The sequence below is a fragment of the Ranitomeya variabilis genome, chromosome 2 (genome assembly GCF_051348905.1).
Source record: "Ranitomeya variabilis isolate aRanVar5 chromosome 2, aRanVar5.hap1, whole genome shotgun sequence".
NCBI classification, from domain to species: domain Eukaryota; kingdom Metazoa; phylum Chordata; class Amphibia; order Anura; family Dendrobatidae; genus Ranitomeya; species Ranitomeya variabilis.
Window position 1 is genome coordinate 89,085,691 of NC_135233.1, and position 19,447 is coordinate 89,105,137.

Genomic DNA, 19,447 nt, shown 5'->3' on the forward strand with positions numbered 1-19,447 from the left:
TCCGGCTAAATGCTCTGCTTCAGGTGCACAGATGGCCACTACCTCTTCAGGGCGCTCCCAGTAGGGCTTCAGCATATTCACGTGGAACATGCGGATAACCCTGGGGTCGTCACAATCGGTGACACTATAGGTGGTGTCGGCTATTTTCCCCACTACCTGGTAGGGCCCCTGCCATGCAGCTTGGAACTTGTTCTGCCTAGTGGGCTCTAACACCAGGACCTTCTGTCCTATTTCCAAGGTGCGCTCTCTGGCCCTCCGATCGTACCATACGCGCTGGCGCCGCTGAGCCACCTACATGTTCCCACATACAGCCTGGGTCAGCTCCTGTAGGCAGACCTGGAATTCCAGCACATAGGGTACAATAGGTACCCCTTCTATGATGCCCTCCCCTTCCCAGTGTTCTAGCACTAAGTCTAGGGGTCCCCTTAACCGTCTCCCGTATACCAGTTCGAACGGGGAGAACCCCGTGGATTCTTGGGGCACCTCCCCATAGGCAAATAGGAGGTGAGGCAAGAATTTCTACCAGTCCCTGTAGGTCCTGGTAAAAGTCCAAATGAGTTGTTTTAACGTCCCGTTAAAGCGTTCACACAACCCATTGGATTGCGGGTGGTACGGGGCGCTTCTAATGGACTTTACGCCGCACAGCTTCCACAGTTGGTTGGTCACCTCTGCTGTAAACTGGGTACCCTGGTCCGAGATAATCTCCCGGGGAAATCCAACCCGTGAGAAAACCTGGAGCAGGGCAGCCGCCACCGTCTCTGCCAGTATGTTAGGTAACGCAACCGCCTCTGGATACCGTGTGGCATAGTCTACCACTGTCAATATATACCTTTTCCCTGACGGACTGGGTTTGGCTAATGGCCCTATCAGATCGACCGCTACTCGGCTAAATGGTTCCTCCACAATGGGGAGGGGGCGTAATTTGGCCTTACATCGATCTCCCCTCTTGCCAATGCGCTGGCAACTGTCACAGGTCTGGCAGTACTGACGAACATCATAGGTTACCCCCGGCCAAAAGAAGTTTTGTGTCAGACGATGCCTGGTGCGACTGACGCCGAAGTGCCCGGCCAAGGGTATGTCATGAGAGATTCGCAGTAACTCCTGCCTATACTTCTTGGGAACTACCAGCTGTCGTTTTATAGTGGGGCTCATCCCTGTGTGGTGCTGCTCTGTGATCCGGTAGTGGAGTCCCTGCAACCATATAAACTGTTCCCCTTCCAGTACCCCTCTCCCCTCTTGTGCCTTCCCACGATATCCCTCCAATGAAGGATCCTCAAGTAACTCCCTCTTAAATTCATCTGGTGTGGCCCAAGAAATGTGCCTGGCTATGGGAATACGTGTAGGGCTGGGATGTCTTACCTGGGCCTCCTCTGAGTGTAATTTCGCCTCCACAGCTCGAGCTTGTCTCCGGGTGGTCACAGGATATGTCTCAGCCAGAGAGGCAACCGAGAAGGCAGACAACATGGGCCCCAAGTTATTTCCCAGCAAGACATCTGCGGGCAAATCCTCCATCAAGCCGACCTCAACAAGGTTATCCCCGACTCCCCAGTTCAGGTGAATCCGGGCAGTCGATGTATGGCTCCCCCTGCTACACGGACTGCCACTGTCCGGTCCGTCTTCTCTTGGTCCCGGACGAGATGAGGCACAAGGGTCAAAGTTGCCCCTGAATCTCTTAGTCCCTGCATATGTTTCCCATTAACCAACACGACCTGTCGATGCTGTTGTCGGTTATCTGCCCGGGCTGCCTGCACGGGGTCCACTTCATGCAGCACTTCCTCCATCTCTTCCACCCCTTGGTTAGTCGTAGCCCCCAATGTCGGGTCAACTTCGCCTTGGTAGCAGTGTACAGCGGCCCGGCTGAAGGTAGCTGTTCCCGCCTTTGGCCACTGGGTATGCTAGGTCCGGTTGGGACATTGTCTTTGCAGGTGGCCCAGCTGACGGCAGGTGTGGCATCGCGCCCCAGGGGAACTGTAGTAGGCCGGGTTTCTAGCAGGTCCCCCTACAATCTTCGGTGGTTTGGGGCCCTCCAGGTCCATGGGCGGACTCCTAGTGACCATCTTTGATTCGGACAACTGAGGCCTCCTGGCATCATGATGTTCATCGCCTAGACGAGCGGCTTCCTCAAGAGTCGTTGGCCGCCTGTCCCGAAGCTATTCCTGTGTCTTGGGGGTTAGTCCATTAAAGAATCGTTCTAACAAGACGAGCTGGAGGACGTCCTCCTTAGTGGTTGCTTGGCTCCCTTGTACCCACTGTAGCAGTGACCGCCTTAATTTACAGGCCCATTCAGCGTGGGTATCGATTACTCGTTTTATAAGTCCGCGGAACTTTTGGCGGTATGCCTCTGGTGTCAGCGCATACCGGGCCAAGATCACTTCTTTGATCCGCTCATAGTCCATACAGTCCTCATCAGGTACCGTGCGATAGGCGTCCGCTGCCCGGCCGGTCAGCTTGCTGGCCAGAATCTGAACCCATTCCTCTGGCTTCACTTGATGAAGGGCACACTGCCGCTCAAAGTCCTGCAGAAAGCCATCAATGTCTTCCTCTGCCTCCCCCAACTGTCGGAAGGCATTTTACTGGATCTTTTTGTGGCTTACTGTTGAAGGTACCTGGTCGGAGGCCAGAGCTCCCCCTGCTCGTTGACTCTCCTCTCTCCGCTCTGCCATCTCCATCTTGGCCAGCTCCACTTTGGTCCGCTCTGCCATCTCCATCTTGGCTAGCTCTATCCTGGTCTGCTCGGCCATCTTTTCCTTCAGATCAGTACGCACATCAGCCATCACCTCTCGTATGATCTCTACTGCAGGGTTTGGGCCATAGAACGCCAGTCTGTGCTTTACCTCCCTCTGGAATTCAGTCTCTTCCATGTTCACATTGGGGGGCGCTGCACTGTCGTGTTCCATGATGGCTGCTATCAAATCCGCTTTTGTTTTGTTGCTGGCGATTAACCCTCGGGCTTCCACCAGATATTTTAATGTATTCCTCTTTAACTTCTGGTAGTTGTTTTCCATTCATTCCTTTCCTCCGGTAGAAGGGGTCTCACATCCCGCTGTCTGCCACCAGTGTAACGGGGTCTAGTGTGCTGTAGTACCTCTTTCAGTACCACCCCGTGTTTCAGGAGGTCCACTCTGCTTTGGCTGGATTCTGAATGAAGGATGCTGGCTGGAATTCCTAGGTTTACATGGGTGCATATAAAATCTCACTGCTTCTCCACGTATTTCTAGTCTAACCACACTTTATTCACAGCACACAGAATATATAACACAGATATAGAGGGCAGGCCAATAGAAAAAAAACAGCAGGCCAGACATACATTACAATAGCCGCAGGTGGCCGGAGCCTGCCGATATTTACTGTGGGAATTACAAAGGTGGGGGAGGTCAGAAGGAGAATATCTTGTCCAGGGGCGCAGCCTGTGGACTGATGCATTTCACATGGAACCTATTATACATACATATACTGCATAACATATTCTTGGTGCTGGGGGGTCTGTAACAGACGTTAAAGGGGTTGTCCTCTACTCTGACAATCCCTCCTCAATCTGTATGTTTGCACCCAGTAAACGAATAACACGTATACTCACCTCAGGCGCAGTTCCAGTATTGTCGGCAGTGTCTCTCCCGGAGCTTGCGTAACATTTTTATGTCAAGAGATGTCTATGGCCAATCAGCGATAGCTCCATTCTCCCTGCCTTCAGACAAATCACTGACATCCGGAGGAAGTGAGAGCTGCTATAACCCCGGGAGAGACACTGCCGACACTGATGGAACAGCACTGGCACCAGAGGTGAGCATAAATGTTATTATTTTACTGGGGGCAAACATATGGATTGAGTAGGGGGTTGTTCAAATAGTGGCCAGTCTCTTTAAAGAGCCTTGAGACATGACTGTATCTCTAGCGTCATCAAACCAAGGACACCAAGGTGTAGACAACACTGTTCAGAGGTTTTGTTCCTCCTCCTTAGTATGGGGTAGGGGTACATAATTTGGGACAGAGCACGCTTACCTGTTATGATTGAACTGGTGGCTAGGAGCACTAGAAATGACCAGATGAGCAAACTAGCAATACAGGACGAGCTCTGTGAAGTGGGAGCTCTGCTGACCGCAGCCCCTAATCCTATCACAACAACTAGAAATAGCTGTGGAGCGTTCCTGACTCTGCCTAGACGCCTCTTCACAGCCTAAGAGCTAACTACCCCTAAAGATAGAAAATACAGCCTACCTTGCCTCAGAGAAATTCCCCAAAGAAATAGGCAGCCCCCACATATATTGACTGTGAGTTAAGATGGAAGTCACAAACACAGGAATGAAACAAGTTTCAGCATAGGAGGCCAGACTTAACTAAACAGACTGAGGATAGAAAAGGTATCTTTGCGGTCAGCATAAAAAACTAACAAAAACCACGCAGAGTGTGCAAAAGAAAACACCGCACCGACTCACGGCGCGGTGGGGCCACTCTGCATCCCAGAGCTTCCAGCTAACAAGATAAACTCATAATAGAAAGCTGGACAAAAACACAGTGGTAACAAATAAGCTAGCAGGGACTTAGCTTTTGCTAAAGTAGACAGGTAATCTGAAAGATCCAAGAGAACTGAACCAGTACTAGGACATTGACAGCTGGCATCAAGTAACGATCTGAGTGGAGTTAAATAGAGCAGCCAGCCAAGGCCTAAACGAGATCAGCTGGAGAAGGAACCTCAGAACCAGCAGCTCCACTCACAGCCACCAGAGGGAGTCCATGAACAGAACTCGTCGAAGTACCATTCATAACCACAGGAGGGAGATCGAGAACAGAATTCACAACAGTACCCCCCCTTGAGGAGGGGTCACCGAACCCTCACCAGAGCCCCCAGGCCGATCCGGACGAGCCAAATGAAAGGCACGAACAAGATCGGCAGCATGAACATCAGAGGCAACCACCCAGGAATTATCCTCCTGACCATAACCTTTCCACTTGACAAGGTACTGAAGTTTCCGTCTCGAAATACGAGAATCCAAAATCTTCTCCACCACATACTCCAACTCCCCCTCAACCAACACCGGGGCAGGAGGATCAATGGAGGGAACCATAGGAGCCACATATCTCCGCAATAACGAACTATGGAACACATTATGGATGGCGAAAGAAGCTGGAAGGTCCAAACGAAATGACACAGGATTAAGAATTTCAGAAATCTTATAAGGACCAATGAAACGAGGCTTAAACTTAGGAGACGAAACCTTCATAGGAACAAAACGAGACGACAACCAAACCAAATCCCCAACACGAAGTCTGGGACCAACACAGCGACGGCGGTTAGCGAAACGTTGAGCCTTCTCCTGGGACAAAGTCAAATTGTCCACTACGTGAGTCCAAATTTGCTGCAACCTGTCCACCACAGAATCCACACCAGGACAGTCCGAAGGCTCAACCTGCCCAGAAGAAAAACGAGGGTGGAAACCAGAATTACAGAAAAAAGGCGAAACCAAAGTGGCCGAGCTGGCCCGATTATTAAGGGCGAACTCAGCCAAAGGCAAGAAGGACACCCAATCATCCTGATCAGCAGAAACAAAGCATCTCAGATATGTTTCCAAAGTCTGATTGGTTCGTTCAGTTTGGCCATTTGTCTGAGGATGGAAAGCTGAAGAAAAAGACAAATCAATGCCCATCTTCGCACAAAAGGACTGCCAAAATCTTGAAACAAACTGGGAACCTCTGTCCGACACGATGTTCTCCGGAATGCCATGTAAACGAACCACATGCTGGAAAAACAATGGAACCAAATCAGAGGAGGAAGGCAATTTAGGCAAAGGTACCAAATGGACCATCTTAGAGAAGCGATCACAAACCACCCAGATAACTGACATCCTCTGAGAGACAGGGAGATCTGAAATAAAATCCATGGAAATATGCGTCCAGGGCCTTTTCGGGACCGGCAAGGGCAAAAGCAACCCACTGGCACGAGAACAGCAGGGCTTAGCCCGAGCACAAGTCCCACAGGACTGCACAAAAGAACGCACATCTCGTGACAAGGAAGGCCACCAAAAGGATCTGGCCACCAAATCTCTGGTACCAAAGATTCCAGGATGACCAGCCAACACCGAACAATGAACCTCAGAGATAACTCTACAAGTCCATCTATCAGGGACAAACCGCTTCTCCGCTGGACAACGGTCAGGTCTATCAGCCTGAAACTCCTGCAGCACCCACCGCAAATCAGGGGAGATGGCAGACAAAATTACCCCTTCTTTGAGAATACCAGCCGGCTCAGGAACTCCCGGAGAATCAGGCACAAAACTCCTTGAAAGGGCATCAGCCTTCACATTCTTAGAACCCGGAAGGTACGAAACCACAAAATTGAAGCGGGAGAAAAACAGCGACCATCGAGCCTGTCTAGGATTCAACCGCTTGGCAGACTCGAGATAAGTCAGATTCTTGTGATCCGTCAAGACCACCACGCGATGTTTGGCTCCTTCAAGCCAATGTCGCCACTCCTCAAACGCCCACTTCATAGCCAACAACTCTCGATTGCCCTCATCATAATTGCGCTCCGCAGGCGAAAACTTTCTAGAAAAGAAAGCGCATGGCTTCATTACAGAGCAATCAGAACTTCTCTGAGATAGAACAGCCCCTGCTCCAATCTCAGAAGCATCCACCTCGACCTGAAACGGGAGCGAAACATCTGGCTGACACAACACAGGGGCAGAAGAAAAACGACGCTTCAGCTCCTGAAAAGCCTCAACGGCCGCAGAGGACCAATTGACCACATCAGCACCTTTCTTGGTTAAATCAGTCAATGGTTTAACAACACTAGAAAAATTAGCGATGAAGCGACGGTAAAAATTAGCAAAGCCCAGAAATTTCTGAAGGCTCTTCACAGAAGTAGGCTGAGTCCAATCATAAATGGCCTGAACTTTAACAGGGTCCATCTCGATAGTAGAAGGGGAAAAAATGAAGCCCAAAAATGAAACCTTCTGGACTCCAAAGAGACATTTAGACCCCTTCACAAACAAGGAATTAGCACGAAGGACCTGGAACACCATTCTGACCTGCTTCACATGAGACTCCCAATCGTCCGAAAAGACCAAAATATCATCCAAATATACAATCATGAATCTATCCAGGTATTTTCGGAAGATGTCATGCATAAAGGACTGAAACACAGATGGAGCATTAGAAAGCCCGAATGGCATCACCAAGTACTCAAAATGGCCCTCGGGCGTATTAAATGCTGTTTTCCATTCGTCGCCCCGTTTAATACGCACAAGATTATACGCCCCTCGAAGATCTATCTTGGTGAACCAGCTAGCCCCCTTAATCCGAGCAAACAAATCAGACAGTAGCGGCAAAGGGTACTGAAATTTGACGGTGATTTTATTGAGAAGGCGGTAATCTATACAAGGTCTCAGAGAACCATCCTTCTTGGCCACAAAAAAGAACCCAGCTCCCAACGGTGACGACGACAGGCGAATATGCCCTTTCTCCAAGGACTCCTTTATATAACTCCGCATTGCGGCGTGTTCTGGCACAGATAAATTGAACAGTCGGCCCTTCGGAAACTTACTACCAGGAATCAAATTAATAGCACAATCACAATCCCTATGAGGAGGTAGGGCACTGGATTTGGGCTCATCAAATACATCCCGGTAATCTGACAAGAACTCAGGGACTTCAGAAGGATGGGAAGACGAAATTGACAACAATGGGACATCCCCATGTACCCCTTGACAACCCCAACTGGATACAGACATTGATTTCCAATCCAATACTGGATTATGGACCTGTAGCCATGGCAAACCCAAAACGACCACATCATGCAGATTATGCAACACCAAAAAGCGAATATCCTCCTGATGTGCAGGAGCCATGCACATGGTCAATTGAGTCCAGTACTGAGGCTTATTCTTGGCCAAAGGTGTAGCATCAATTCATCTCAATGGAATAGGATACTGTAAAGGCTCCAAGAAAAAACCACAGCGCCTGGCAAACTCCAAGTCCATCAAATTCAGGGCAGCGCCTGAATCCACAAATGCCATAACAGAATAGGACGACAAAGAGCAAATCAGAGTAACGGACAAAAGAAATTTTGGCTGTACCGTACCAACGGTGGCAGACCTAGCGAACCGTTTAGTGCGCTTAGGACAATCAGAGATAGCATGAGTGGAGTCACCACAGTAAAAACACAGCCCATTCTGACGTCTGTATTCTTGCCGTTCAGCTCTGGTCAAGGTCCTATCACATTGCATAGGCTCAGGCTTCTGCTCAGAAAATACCGCCAAATGGTGCACATTTTTACATTCACGTAAGCGTCGATCGATCTGAATGGCCAAGGACATAGACTCATTCAGACCAGCAGGCGTGGGGAATCCCACCATAACATCCTTAAGGGCTTCAGACAGACCCTTTCTGAAAATTGCCGCCAGGGCACACTCATTCCACTGAGTAAGCACAGGCCACTTTCTAAACTTCTGACAATATACCTCCGCTTCATCCTGACCCTGACACAAAGCCAGCAAAATTTTCTCTGCCTGATCCACTGAATCTGGTTTATCATAAAGCAATCCAAGCGCCAGAAAAAACGCATCTACATTACGCAATGCAGGATCTCCTGGCGCAAGGGAAAATGCCCAGTCTTGAGGGTCGCCACGTAGCAAAGAAATAACGATTTTTACTTGCTGAATGGGGTCACCAGAGGAGCGGGGTTTCAAAACAAAAAACAGTCTACAATTATTTTTGAAATTCAAGAACTTAGATCTATCCCCAGAAAACAAATCAGGAATTGGAATTCTGGGTTCTAACATCGGTTCTGAACTACATAATCTTGAATGCTTTGTACCCTTGCAGTGAGTTGATCCACACAAGAGGACAGACCTTGAATGTCCATATCTACACCTGTGTCCTGAACCACCCAGAGATTTAGGGGAAAAGAGAAACAAAACACACTGCAGAGGAAAAAAAAAAATGGTCTCAGAACTTCTCTTATCCCTCTATTGAGATGCATTAACACTTTATGGGCCAGCTGTACTGTTATGATTGAACTGGTGGTTAGGAGCACTAGAAATGACCAGATGAGCAAACTAGCAATACAGGACGAGCTCTGGGAAGTGGGAGCTCTGCTGACCGCAGCCCCTAATCCTATCACAACAACTAGAAATAGCCGTGGAGCGTTCCTGACTCTGCCTAGACGCCTCTTCACAGCCTAAGAGCTAACTACCCCTAAAGATAGAAAATACAGCCTACCTTGCCTCAGAGAAATTCCCCAAAGAAATAGGCAGCCCCCACATATATTGACTGTGAGTTAAGATGGAAGTCACAAACACAGGAATGAAACAAGTTTCAGCATAGGAGGCCAGACTTAACTAAACAGACTGAGGATAGAAAAGGTATCTTTGCGGTCAGCATAAAAAACTAACAAAAACCACGCAGAGTGTGCAAAAGAAAACACCGCACCGACTCACGGCGCGGTGGGGCCACTCTGCATCCCAGAGCTTCCAGCTAACAAGATAAACTCATAATAGAAAGCTGGACAAAAACACAGTGGTAACAAATAAGCTAGCAGGGACTTAGCTTTTGCTGAAGTAGACAGGTAATCTGAAAGATCCAAGAGAACTGAACCAGTGCTAGGACATTGACAGCTGGCATCAAGTAATGATCTGAGTGGAGTTAAATAGAGCAGCCAGCCAAGGCCTAAACGAGATCAGCTGGAGAAGGAACCTCAGAACCAGCAGCTCCACTCACAGCCACCAGAGGGAGTCCATGAACAGAACTCGCCGAAGTACCATTCATAACCACAGGAAGGAGCTCGAGAACAGAATTCACAACTTACCCTTTCATTAGGTTTCATCGGTTTCCTTTACCTGCAAGTGGCTTTATCTTTACTGTAATGTGAAACTGATCAAACATGTTTTTTTTTTCTGTTCCACAAAGTAAAGATGAGAATATGTTGTGTATTAAACTGGTTGCGTCTCAGTTAGGTAATAAGGGCAGGAAACATCAAAATATAAAGACACAAAGTAGAATATACTGTAGTTAAAGCAATAAAGCGACACAATAGCAATATGCTAAAACACCCCTGTGTACCTAATATAATGTTCTCACCATGAATAGAGAAAACACCTGGATGAGCCAAGTAGCGGCAGAATAAAAACTACAACCTTTTCGTTTGTAATAATTATATAATCACGATTCCTTTCATATGGAAATCTCAGAGAATATCTGCTTTTTGGAGTGGAGACGCCTCTATAAATCTATTCTGAATGAGACTGAATAGGCGTTCTAGGACGCAGGCAGCAAAACCCATGTACGGAGCCTGATGCTGCATTGTCCTCGGCCTTTTGTGACTCACACTTTGATCTATAGAAGCTTTTGTCAAGAACAGACATGTAGGCAAAAGGAAAACATACACAGAGCAGATGAAGGAAACATCTTTATGTCTTGCAGTGCAGTGAGATGGTGTCTAAGAGGTAACGTTTCTCCTGTGCAGAATGACAAGCCAAGCCTGGTATGTCAGAGTGAGGAGACTCATAAGCCATGATATAAGAGACACTCTCCACTTGCCTTATCGTCTGCCAGTCCACAGTCACAGTCAGAGGAGACCCTCGGTTCGGTGTAAATGAGCGTCCTCGGCATTCTGGGACTGGGCACTAAAACACAAAATCCTAGCTATAATAGGAACATTATAGCATTTTTAATGCATGCCAGCGCTGTACAAAATCTTGATCAACCCCTTCTCCGCATGGCCAATTTCCATTTTTGTACTTTAGTTTTTCCTCCCCTTCTTACAGGAACCATATCTTTTTAATTTCTCCGCCGACATAGCCCTATGAGGCCTTGTTATTTGTGGCACATGTAGTTATGAAGGGTATCACTCACTTTACCATATAATGTAAAAGAAAAATGAGGAAAAAAAATGTACAAAATCGCTTTTTATTCCATTTATTTTTTGGAGGGGCAATAGATCACTAAAATATGTCAATTCTGGAGTTTCGATTTTCCTTACTTAATGACCTTTAACATACAAGTTAATACATTTTATAATTTCATGGTTTATGACTAACAGACACGGCAATAACAAATGTGTTTATTCATATGCATTTTTTTAATTCTTTGATTTTAAATATATATAAAAAAAAGGACGCGTGATGAAAATCGTTATAATTTTTTTACGCTTTTAAAGTTTTTTTTTATGAACTTCCACTCATTATTTAGTCCACTGGTGACCATGTGATTGCTTGCATTATTGTCACAGGTTTACCACGACAGAGAGGAGCCAGACGACAGCAGCGTCTGATTTCTTCTACTCCCGCACTGATTAATATGAAAGTGAAGTGCTTCTAAACGGTGCAGGTTTATTTTAGCAGTGCAGGGGTTAATCTGCTCTGAAGCTTTCCTGCATTAAGGCTCTCAGCTGTGCACTGTTAGCCACTCCCATCTCCTATATAAACTGGGCCCTGGCTAGCACTCATTGTCAGAGTTAGCTCACACTGCATGGCTGGGTTGTTGTTGTTTAAGGTGTTTGGTGGATTTATCTGTGACTGTTGCTAGGTTTTGAGTGTGTGATACTTTTCTTCTCCAACTTTGGTTTAACCCCATCCTCCACTCCTTGGTGTTTACCTCTGTTGTTTATGTGAGTATATTTGTATGTTTGGTATTTTCCTTTATGCCTGTTTGTATTACCTGGTTGGTGTATTGTACAGTACACTACTACACCCCTCTTCCCTGTGTGGGGCAAGGCTAAAACTGAGGGCAGATTCAGGAGCTAAGGCAAGGTACGTGGCCTCAGAGTCTTCACCATCAGAAGTAATCCAGGGAACAGGCCGAGCTAGGGTACCCCTAATGTTAGGGACATTCATTAACAGGGTATTTAAACATGCAATTTATAACCCAGACAATCTTTTTAATGTCTGCGATGCTTTACACATAAATATACTATTTTAATACATGAGTACCCCCAATCAATCCCCCTTGATAGTTACAACCAATGGCATGCAGCTTTCTAAGACTGCCAACACCCACGGAGAGCAATTGATTTTGTGGGCCCTTTTTACTACCTTGTGTTCTCCTGGAAAGACACGATATGTGAGGGACAAGGACTGACATTTCACATACAACTATTTTGGTGTTGATGACAATACCTTTCCAACTTCCAAAAAGAAAAGTTTGCGTGCTCTGCTTAACAACTTAAAGTGGGTAATGGGCATATCTATACTGAGTAAGAGAAAGAATGCGTAATGATAACACCTATATAAAAATATTAAAAATAGAAACAAAGAAAAAAACCATTGGCACTCACCCCATGGCTAAAAAGTTATTCCTTTATTACATACAGGGAGGAGGATACCGACAGAAAAAAGACCGATGGCCGTTTCACACTGCCTAGCGCTCCATCCAGGCTCTAGGATTTTTTGGCCACGAGGTGGTGTCACAGTTTTTTCTCTGTTCCTAAGTGTTGTTCAAGCATTTTACCATATTTGCACTTTCAACTAAATGTAAAGTACCGACACTGGAAACCTGCTATGTAACCTTAGCAATATCTGATAAATATGCCATTAGCAATGTCTGACGGGTATGCCCTTAGCAATATCTGACGGATATGCCCTTAGCAATATCTGACGGATATGCCCTTAGCAATATCTGACGGATATGCCCTTAGCAATATCTGACGGATATGCCCTTAGCAATATCTGATGGATATGCCTTTAGCAATGTCTGATGGGTATGCCCTTAGCAATATCTGATGGATATGCCCTCCAGGGGTGAGCTGGAGCTGTTTCCTCTCCTCAGCTACATTCTGGGTATGTTCCCTATGCTATAGACCATGTATCTACACGCTGTATATGTTTATTTATACGAATATCGATCGATATATATGCTGTAGTAGATTCCATCTTGATATATTAGTCTTTGTACATATATGGGTTAATTCCCGTCTCTGCATACTATATATTGTTTCATATGAGGAGTGTTGTTATGTCTCCAGGCGGTCCATGGTGGCTATAGGCTATTTTACCCATTACTGTCAGTCTTTCTTGTTATATTCGCAAATCTATTTAATAAAGTTTATATCTTTTTATTACATGGATGTTTTGCACCATTTTTTTCATTTGTTGTTCTTTGCTGTTACAGCATGGGTGTTGTCCTATGATATCCATAGCTAGCAGGTTGTTAGTTACATTTTGCTGACCTATCCATTGTTATCATGGTCACATGGTTACAACTTTTCTGCTTGCTCTGTATTCCTTGCGTTTACTTAGCAATGTCTGATGGATATGCCCTTAGCAAGATCTGATGGATATGCCCTTAGCAATGTCTGATGGGTATGCACTTAGCAATATCTGATGGGTATGCCCTTAGAAATGTCTGACGGGTATGCCCTTAGCAATGTCTGCAGGTATGCTCTTAGCAATATCTGATGGGAAGGCCCTTAGCAATGTGTGACGGGTATGCCCTTAGCTATGTCTCAATGTCTGACGGGTATGCCCTTAGCAATGTCTGACAGGTATGCCCTTAGCAATGTCTGATGGGTATGCCCTTAGCAATATCTGCTGGGTATGCCCTTAGCCATATCTGATGGGTATGCCCTTAGCAATATCTTATGGGTATGCCCTTAGCAATATCTGATGGAGCGACAGTCCATAAACATTTCATCCCCCTAACCATAAAAATGCTATTACCTTCAATGAAAATGTTCAGTTTAAAAATAAATAAAATGCTATTACCTTTGTTGGAATGGTATACTTTCCATCAGGCAGGGGAAGACTCTGTACATCACCACACATGTTGCATACAAAAGCCATTTTGGTGCATAGTGGTTTAATGTTACTAACCCGCACAACTGTGCCGCGTAATGCAACATATTTCCCATACAAGTTGGCCCTAAGATTTTTCAAAGCAGTCAATGGATCATAATTATATACCCTGTGGAAGAAAGGTCAATTACTAAACATGATTCCACCTATACTTCCATTATTAGCATAATACCAGTGCACATGAAATACCTGGCATGTATGTATGGCACATTGACAATGGGGTCCTCCTCTAGTGGAAGGCCTTCCTGTTCCTGTAACTCCACTGCGTGTCTCTCCAGGTCCTTAGTTAATACCTGAAAATAAACCAAAGAAATCAACTTCATAGATGGACAAAGCACAAAAATAAAGCAGTATAGGTTTATAACTATCATTTGTAAGAGAAGTCTAAAGGTCCGTCAAATGCAGATCAAAACAATGAGAGATCACAGAACTTCAAGAACGGTGGAAATACAGTGGCATGTAAAAGTTTGGGCACCCATGGTCAAAATTACTGTTATTGTGAACAGTTAAGCAAGTTGAAGATTAAATGATCTCTAAAAGGCTTAAAGGTAAAGATGACACATTTCCTTTGTGTTTTAGGCAAAAAAATAAAATATATTGTCATTTTTTACATTTTAAAAATTACAAAAAGAAAAATGGGCCTATGCAAAGGTTTGGGCACCCTTGGATATTTCTGTGCTAAAATAACTTTGACCAAGGTTTCAGACCTTAATTAGCCTGTTAAGAGTTATGGCTTGTTTACTATCATCGTTAGGAGAGGGCAGTTGATGCAAATTTCCCAGCTTTATAAAAACCTAGCCACCTCTAACCTTGTCAGAAATACAACAGTCATGGGTTATTCTAAGCAGCTGCCTTGCACTCTGAAAATGAAAATGGTGGTGGTCCACAAAGCAGGAGAAGGCTATAAGAAGATAGTAAAGCTTTTTCAAGTTGCTCTTTTCTCAGTTTGAAATGAAATTAAGAAATGGCAGTTATCAGGAACAGTGGAGGTCCAGATAAGGTCTGGAAAAGCAAGCAAAATTTCAGTGAGAGCTGCTCATTGGATTGCTAGAGAGGCAAATCAGAACCCCTTCTTGACTGCAAAAGACCCTCAGAAAGATTTACCAGACTCTGGAGTTGTGGTACTTTGTTCTACTTTTCAGAGACACCTGTACAAGTATGGCCTTCAGAAGAAAACCTCTCCTGCATCCTCACTATAAAATTCAGCATCAGAAGTATGCAAAAGAACATCTAAACAAACCTGATGCATTTTGAAAACAAATCCTGTGGACCAATGAGGTTAAAATAGTACTCTTTGGCCACAATGATTAAAGGTTTGTGTGGAGTAAAAAAAGCACTGAATTTCAGGAAAAAATGTATCTCTAACCATTAAGCTTGAGGGTGGCTCAATCATGCTTTGGGGTTGTTCTGCAGCCAATGGCACGGAGAACATTTCACTGTTAGAAGGAAGAATGGATTCAATGAAATTTCAACAAATTCTTGATGCAAACATAACACAATCTGTAAAAAAGCTGAAGTTGAAAAGAGGATGACTTCTGCAAATGTCAAAATCCACAATAGACGACCTCAAATGGTGCAAGGTGAAGGTTTTACAATAACCCTCACAGTCCCCTGACCTGAACATCATTGAAAATTTGTGGCGACACCTCAAAATAGCAGTGCATGTAAGATGACCCAAGAATATCACAGAACTGGAAAAATTTTCCAAGGAAGAATGGATGAAAATCCCTCAAGCAAGAATTGAAAGACACTTGGTTGGCTACAAGAAGAATTTACAAGTTGTGATACTTTCAAAAGCGGGAGCTACTAGGTACTAACCATGCAGGGTGCCCAAACTTCTGCATCGGTCGATTTTCCTTTTTGTAATTTTTAAAATGTAAAAAAAATTACAATATATATTATATATATATATTTTCCTAAACTACAAAGGAAATGTGTCATCTTTAACTTTAGCCCTTTTAGAGATCATTTCATCTTCAACTTGTTAAATTGTTCACAATAAAAGTTATTTTGACAAGGGGTGCCCAAACTTTTACATGCCACTGTAATAGGAATTAGAACTTACCGGGTACATTCACACATGGCGGATTTGTTGCAGAATTTTCTGTGACTGCAAATTAATTCCACTCATCTTAATGCTTGTGCAGATGTTTCTCCTAATTCCATTCAGATATATGGAACTGATTTTCGGTTTTAAAAATGTCGGAAATTACCGTAGTCTGCCAAGTATGAATATATCATGATTCATCCATGCAAATTCACAAGGGTGAAAAAACTCCAATATGTGCTGGAACATCCCAAAATCTTCATTTTTTACCTTACCAGTAGTGCTGTGCCAATAAGCAGCTTTTTAGGACATTTATATATTGTGTAACTGCTCACCTGGTGGATCGCTAGCCCCATACAATCCAGGATTTTCTCCGGCATATCTTTTAGCTCCAATGTCAGTGGAACATATGACGCAAGTTCATTGTCCTGTAGAAGTTCCTTATAGTCTACAAGTATGCTGCCTTTTCTTTCAATTTCATCCTATAACAAAGGTAACATCTTAGGAAACAAATGTTTAATCCAATTACAAATGTATGTAGTAAGAAATCATAGGACAAGGCATGGCGATGTTGGCCAAGGCATTGCGATGTTGGCCAAGGATTGGTGATGTTGGCCAAGCCATGGCCATATTGGACATGTATTGAACAATTATAAATATCCAAAAATATACTGATAGGTTAAATTGGCTTCCAATGATATTGGCTAATGTGCGTGCGTTTGTGATGGGGAATTCAGATTGTGAGCTCTTTTGGGTGTCGAGAGGTGCAGAAGTCTCTTTGACAGTTACAGGAATCGTTTGATTGCAGTGATTGCCTCAAAAGGTTGTGCAGCAAAATATTAACTTAACGGTACCATCATTTCTGTCCAGAACTATTTCACGAGTTTTATTTTTTTTAAAAATTCTGTGGAAGCATGGTTGAAAATCAATGTCTGACTTTCATTTGTTCCTTTCATAGATTTTTTATTTATTATTAATTTTGTCGGATTCAAGTTATTTCTGTGATCATTGTGGGTTTTTCTGTCATTAAACTGGGGGTACCAACAATTTTGACCACGTGTGTAGCTGTCAGTCACTAGTAGGACCGCCCCCTGTACATTGAAACACCAGGGGTTTCAATTAAAAAAATTACAAGTCATACTGAATCTTTTCCACCAAACCCATATATCATTCTGCTCAGCTTCTCCTCCTTATACTGTGCCACCCAAAGAGATGACAGGTTCCTTTTAAGTCGTTCACTTTTAACCGTCCCTCCATTTTATCATATATTTTGAGAAAAAAATATATATCATATTTTTGGATGATCCCCTCACAGGTATTCCTAACTGAAAGAAGGATAATTTTTCATGAACAAGCTGACCACAGACATAAGTTGGCAGTGAGCTAAATGATCATCCAATTGGCAGGTACTAGACTCCACCAGTAACACATGTTAAGCAGGTCATACACACAAAGTTCTTAAAGGTAACTTATCAGGCTCCCCAAGGTCCCCAGGCTGCCACCAGTGTCACACAGAGCCCTATTCCTGCATTTTAATCAGGTTTGTGTTTTCGCAAAGATTTCAAGCTATGAGCAACAACAAAAAAGAAGGTTATGTTACCCATGATGAGCCAAGTTGCCAGGACTAGTGCAGCAGAGAGACCTCTCCCCTGGACTGGTCCCGACCTCGGGTGCAGTAATCACTCGGAGTGAATGACCTTTTCTTCCCCGACTCCAGTAATGGCTTCAGTGCAGGACATCCTGCCCTTTCCCAGAGTGCTGTGCACTGAAGATATGATGTGTGAAAGAATGTAAGATGTCAATCACGCCGAGTGGGCGTGATTATTGCATCCAAGGCCAGGGCTAGTCCCAGGAAATAGATTGCCTGCTCCACAAATGCTGTCGTATTTGCATATGATGATGGGTTTGCCACTTATAGCTCCAGAGTTTTTTTCCCCACCACAAGCTTGATTAAGACACAATAATGCAGCTCTGTATTATACTGGTGGAAATTTGGGGGCCTTAGGAAATATCACAGGATCTTTTTAACGCACCCAGATGAGTGAGGGCCACCACAGAACAGACATTTTTCTAAGTTGTAGGGAAATTTGTATCCAACTAGTTATCATGTGCAGCAGGCGAGGTCGCAGTGTGCTAATTTGGTGATGGGTTCCAATCTTAGCCACCATAGAAGTATAATGTGCAAGAAGGGTCTAAGGCTCCGCCAGATATTTGTTACCAAACAAGCGGATTACTACATTCATACTCCACAATAAAACTGTGAAAACCTTTGGAAGTGCCTTGGACCCTTTTTTTGCATAAAGAAATTGTTTGCCACCATAGTTGAGCATACATATATCTGTTTTATGCCTTAGCTGCACAAAATTCATGAATCTGGTCCTGAAAATTGTGGCTATGGACTCCTGACCGGAGCAGACAAAATAGCACAGCATATGTCTGATCAATCTTCTGGACCACACATTGCGCCAGATAACAAAAATCTTCCCATTAAAAAAAATGGAATCATTTTCCGCATCAGTTTCTTTATTACGTCGAGGAGAATAGAAACATCACTCAGTTGTGACTGATAAATACTGTGAATATTCTATATAGATAAATGTACAGGGCCAGTAATTAGCATGTACGGTATGTTATACACATTTATTAAAAAAAAACAGGCCCCCTGATCTGTGCTAAACATCAGAGTAGAGAGAATGATTCAGTCCTCGGCCTGTACACCCTATACTGGCGTTAGAACGGACAGCGGGGGGCCCAACCTTTCCTGCCCCAAGGGCCACATTGTCAGACTGAATCAATTCCAAGGAGCACAAGAAAACCTGAAGTGGAAATATGATTTGGGACCATTTATAAAATATTATAATTATGGTAAATGCCAAAAATGACAGATCTCATGTGCAACTGGAGACGAAATCGTGCTGCCAGGAGTAAAAATGCAGTAGAAAAAACCCTTGAAAGTATAAATATTAAAAGTCTAAATGCGTTTTTAATTTATCAACCCGTTTGGAAGCACACCTGCTTCTTCATCAGGATAAACCACAGAAGTGGACTTCAGGCGTGCTTCAAAACGCGATGATGAACGCATTTACTGTATACTTTCAATATTTATACTTTCAAGGAGTTTTTTTACTGCATTTTTACTTCTGGCAGCACGATATCTCCTGTGTTGGATCTGCTGCCGCCAGTCTCTTCAGTGCTCGCAGGGGTTGTGCCTTTCACAACTGTTGAAGGTGAGAATATTCTTTGCTTTCATTTTCCTTTTTAACCAGATAAGACGCTATTGCGCTCATTGTCGCTCCAGTTTTTCATCATAATCATACGTGTCAGACAGATGCACATTATAGGATTCCCACCTGTCATGAAAATGAAGCGTCACCTCCTCGCCTGCTGCTTAATGTGACTTGCTAATATGTGCTTCATATAAAACTACATTGAAGAGAGTCTGACTGTTTGATGGCCATCTCCCCACCTATTCCTTTCTGGAATACTACACAGGGGTCAGGAGACCCCCAATCTGCTACTATTTGGGGGATCCAGAGAAGGGCACAGCGTAAACCACAAGTACTTATCTATCCTTGCTCTGCACTATGCCACACTTCTTCTCTCTTGACTATACATATCA

At 44.3% G+C, this 19,447-nt stretch overlaps 1 protein-coding gene across 2 annotated transcripts in view; it reads right to left on the reverse strand.

Moving 5' to 3' along the window:
- The window catches only part of MCM8 (minichromosome maintenance 8 homologous recombination repair factor), an 82,616-nt gene that overhangs the window by 37,502 nt on the left and 25,667 nt on the right, over positions 1-19,447 (reverse strand). For both annotated transcript variants that reach the window (XM_077282651.1, XM_077282650.1), the window contains 4 exons: positions 16,164-16,310; positions 13,971-14,074; positions 13,692-13,890; positions 10,531-10,616 (listed from right to left, as the gene is read on the reverse strand). In XM_077282651.1, coding sequence (XP_077138766.1) covers positions 10,531-10,616; positions 13,692-13,890; positions 13,971-14,074; positions 16,164-16,310 — 536 coding nt within the window. The remainder of the gene's footprint in view (positions 1-10,530; positions 10,617-13,691; positions 13,891-13,970; positions 14,075-16,163; positions 16,311-19,447) is intronic.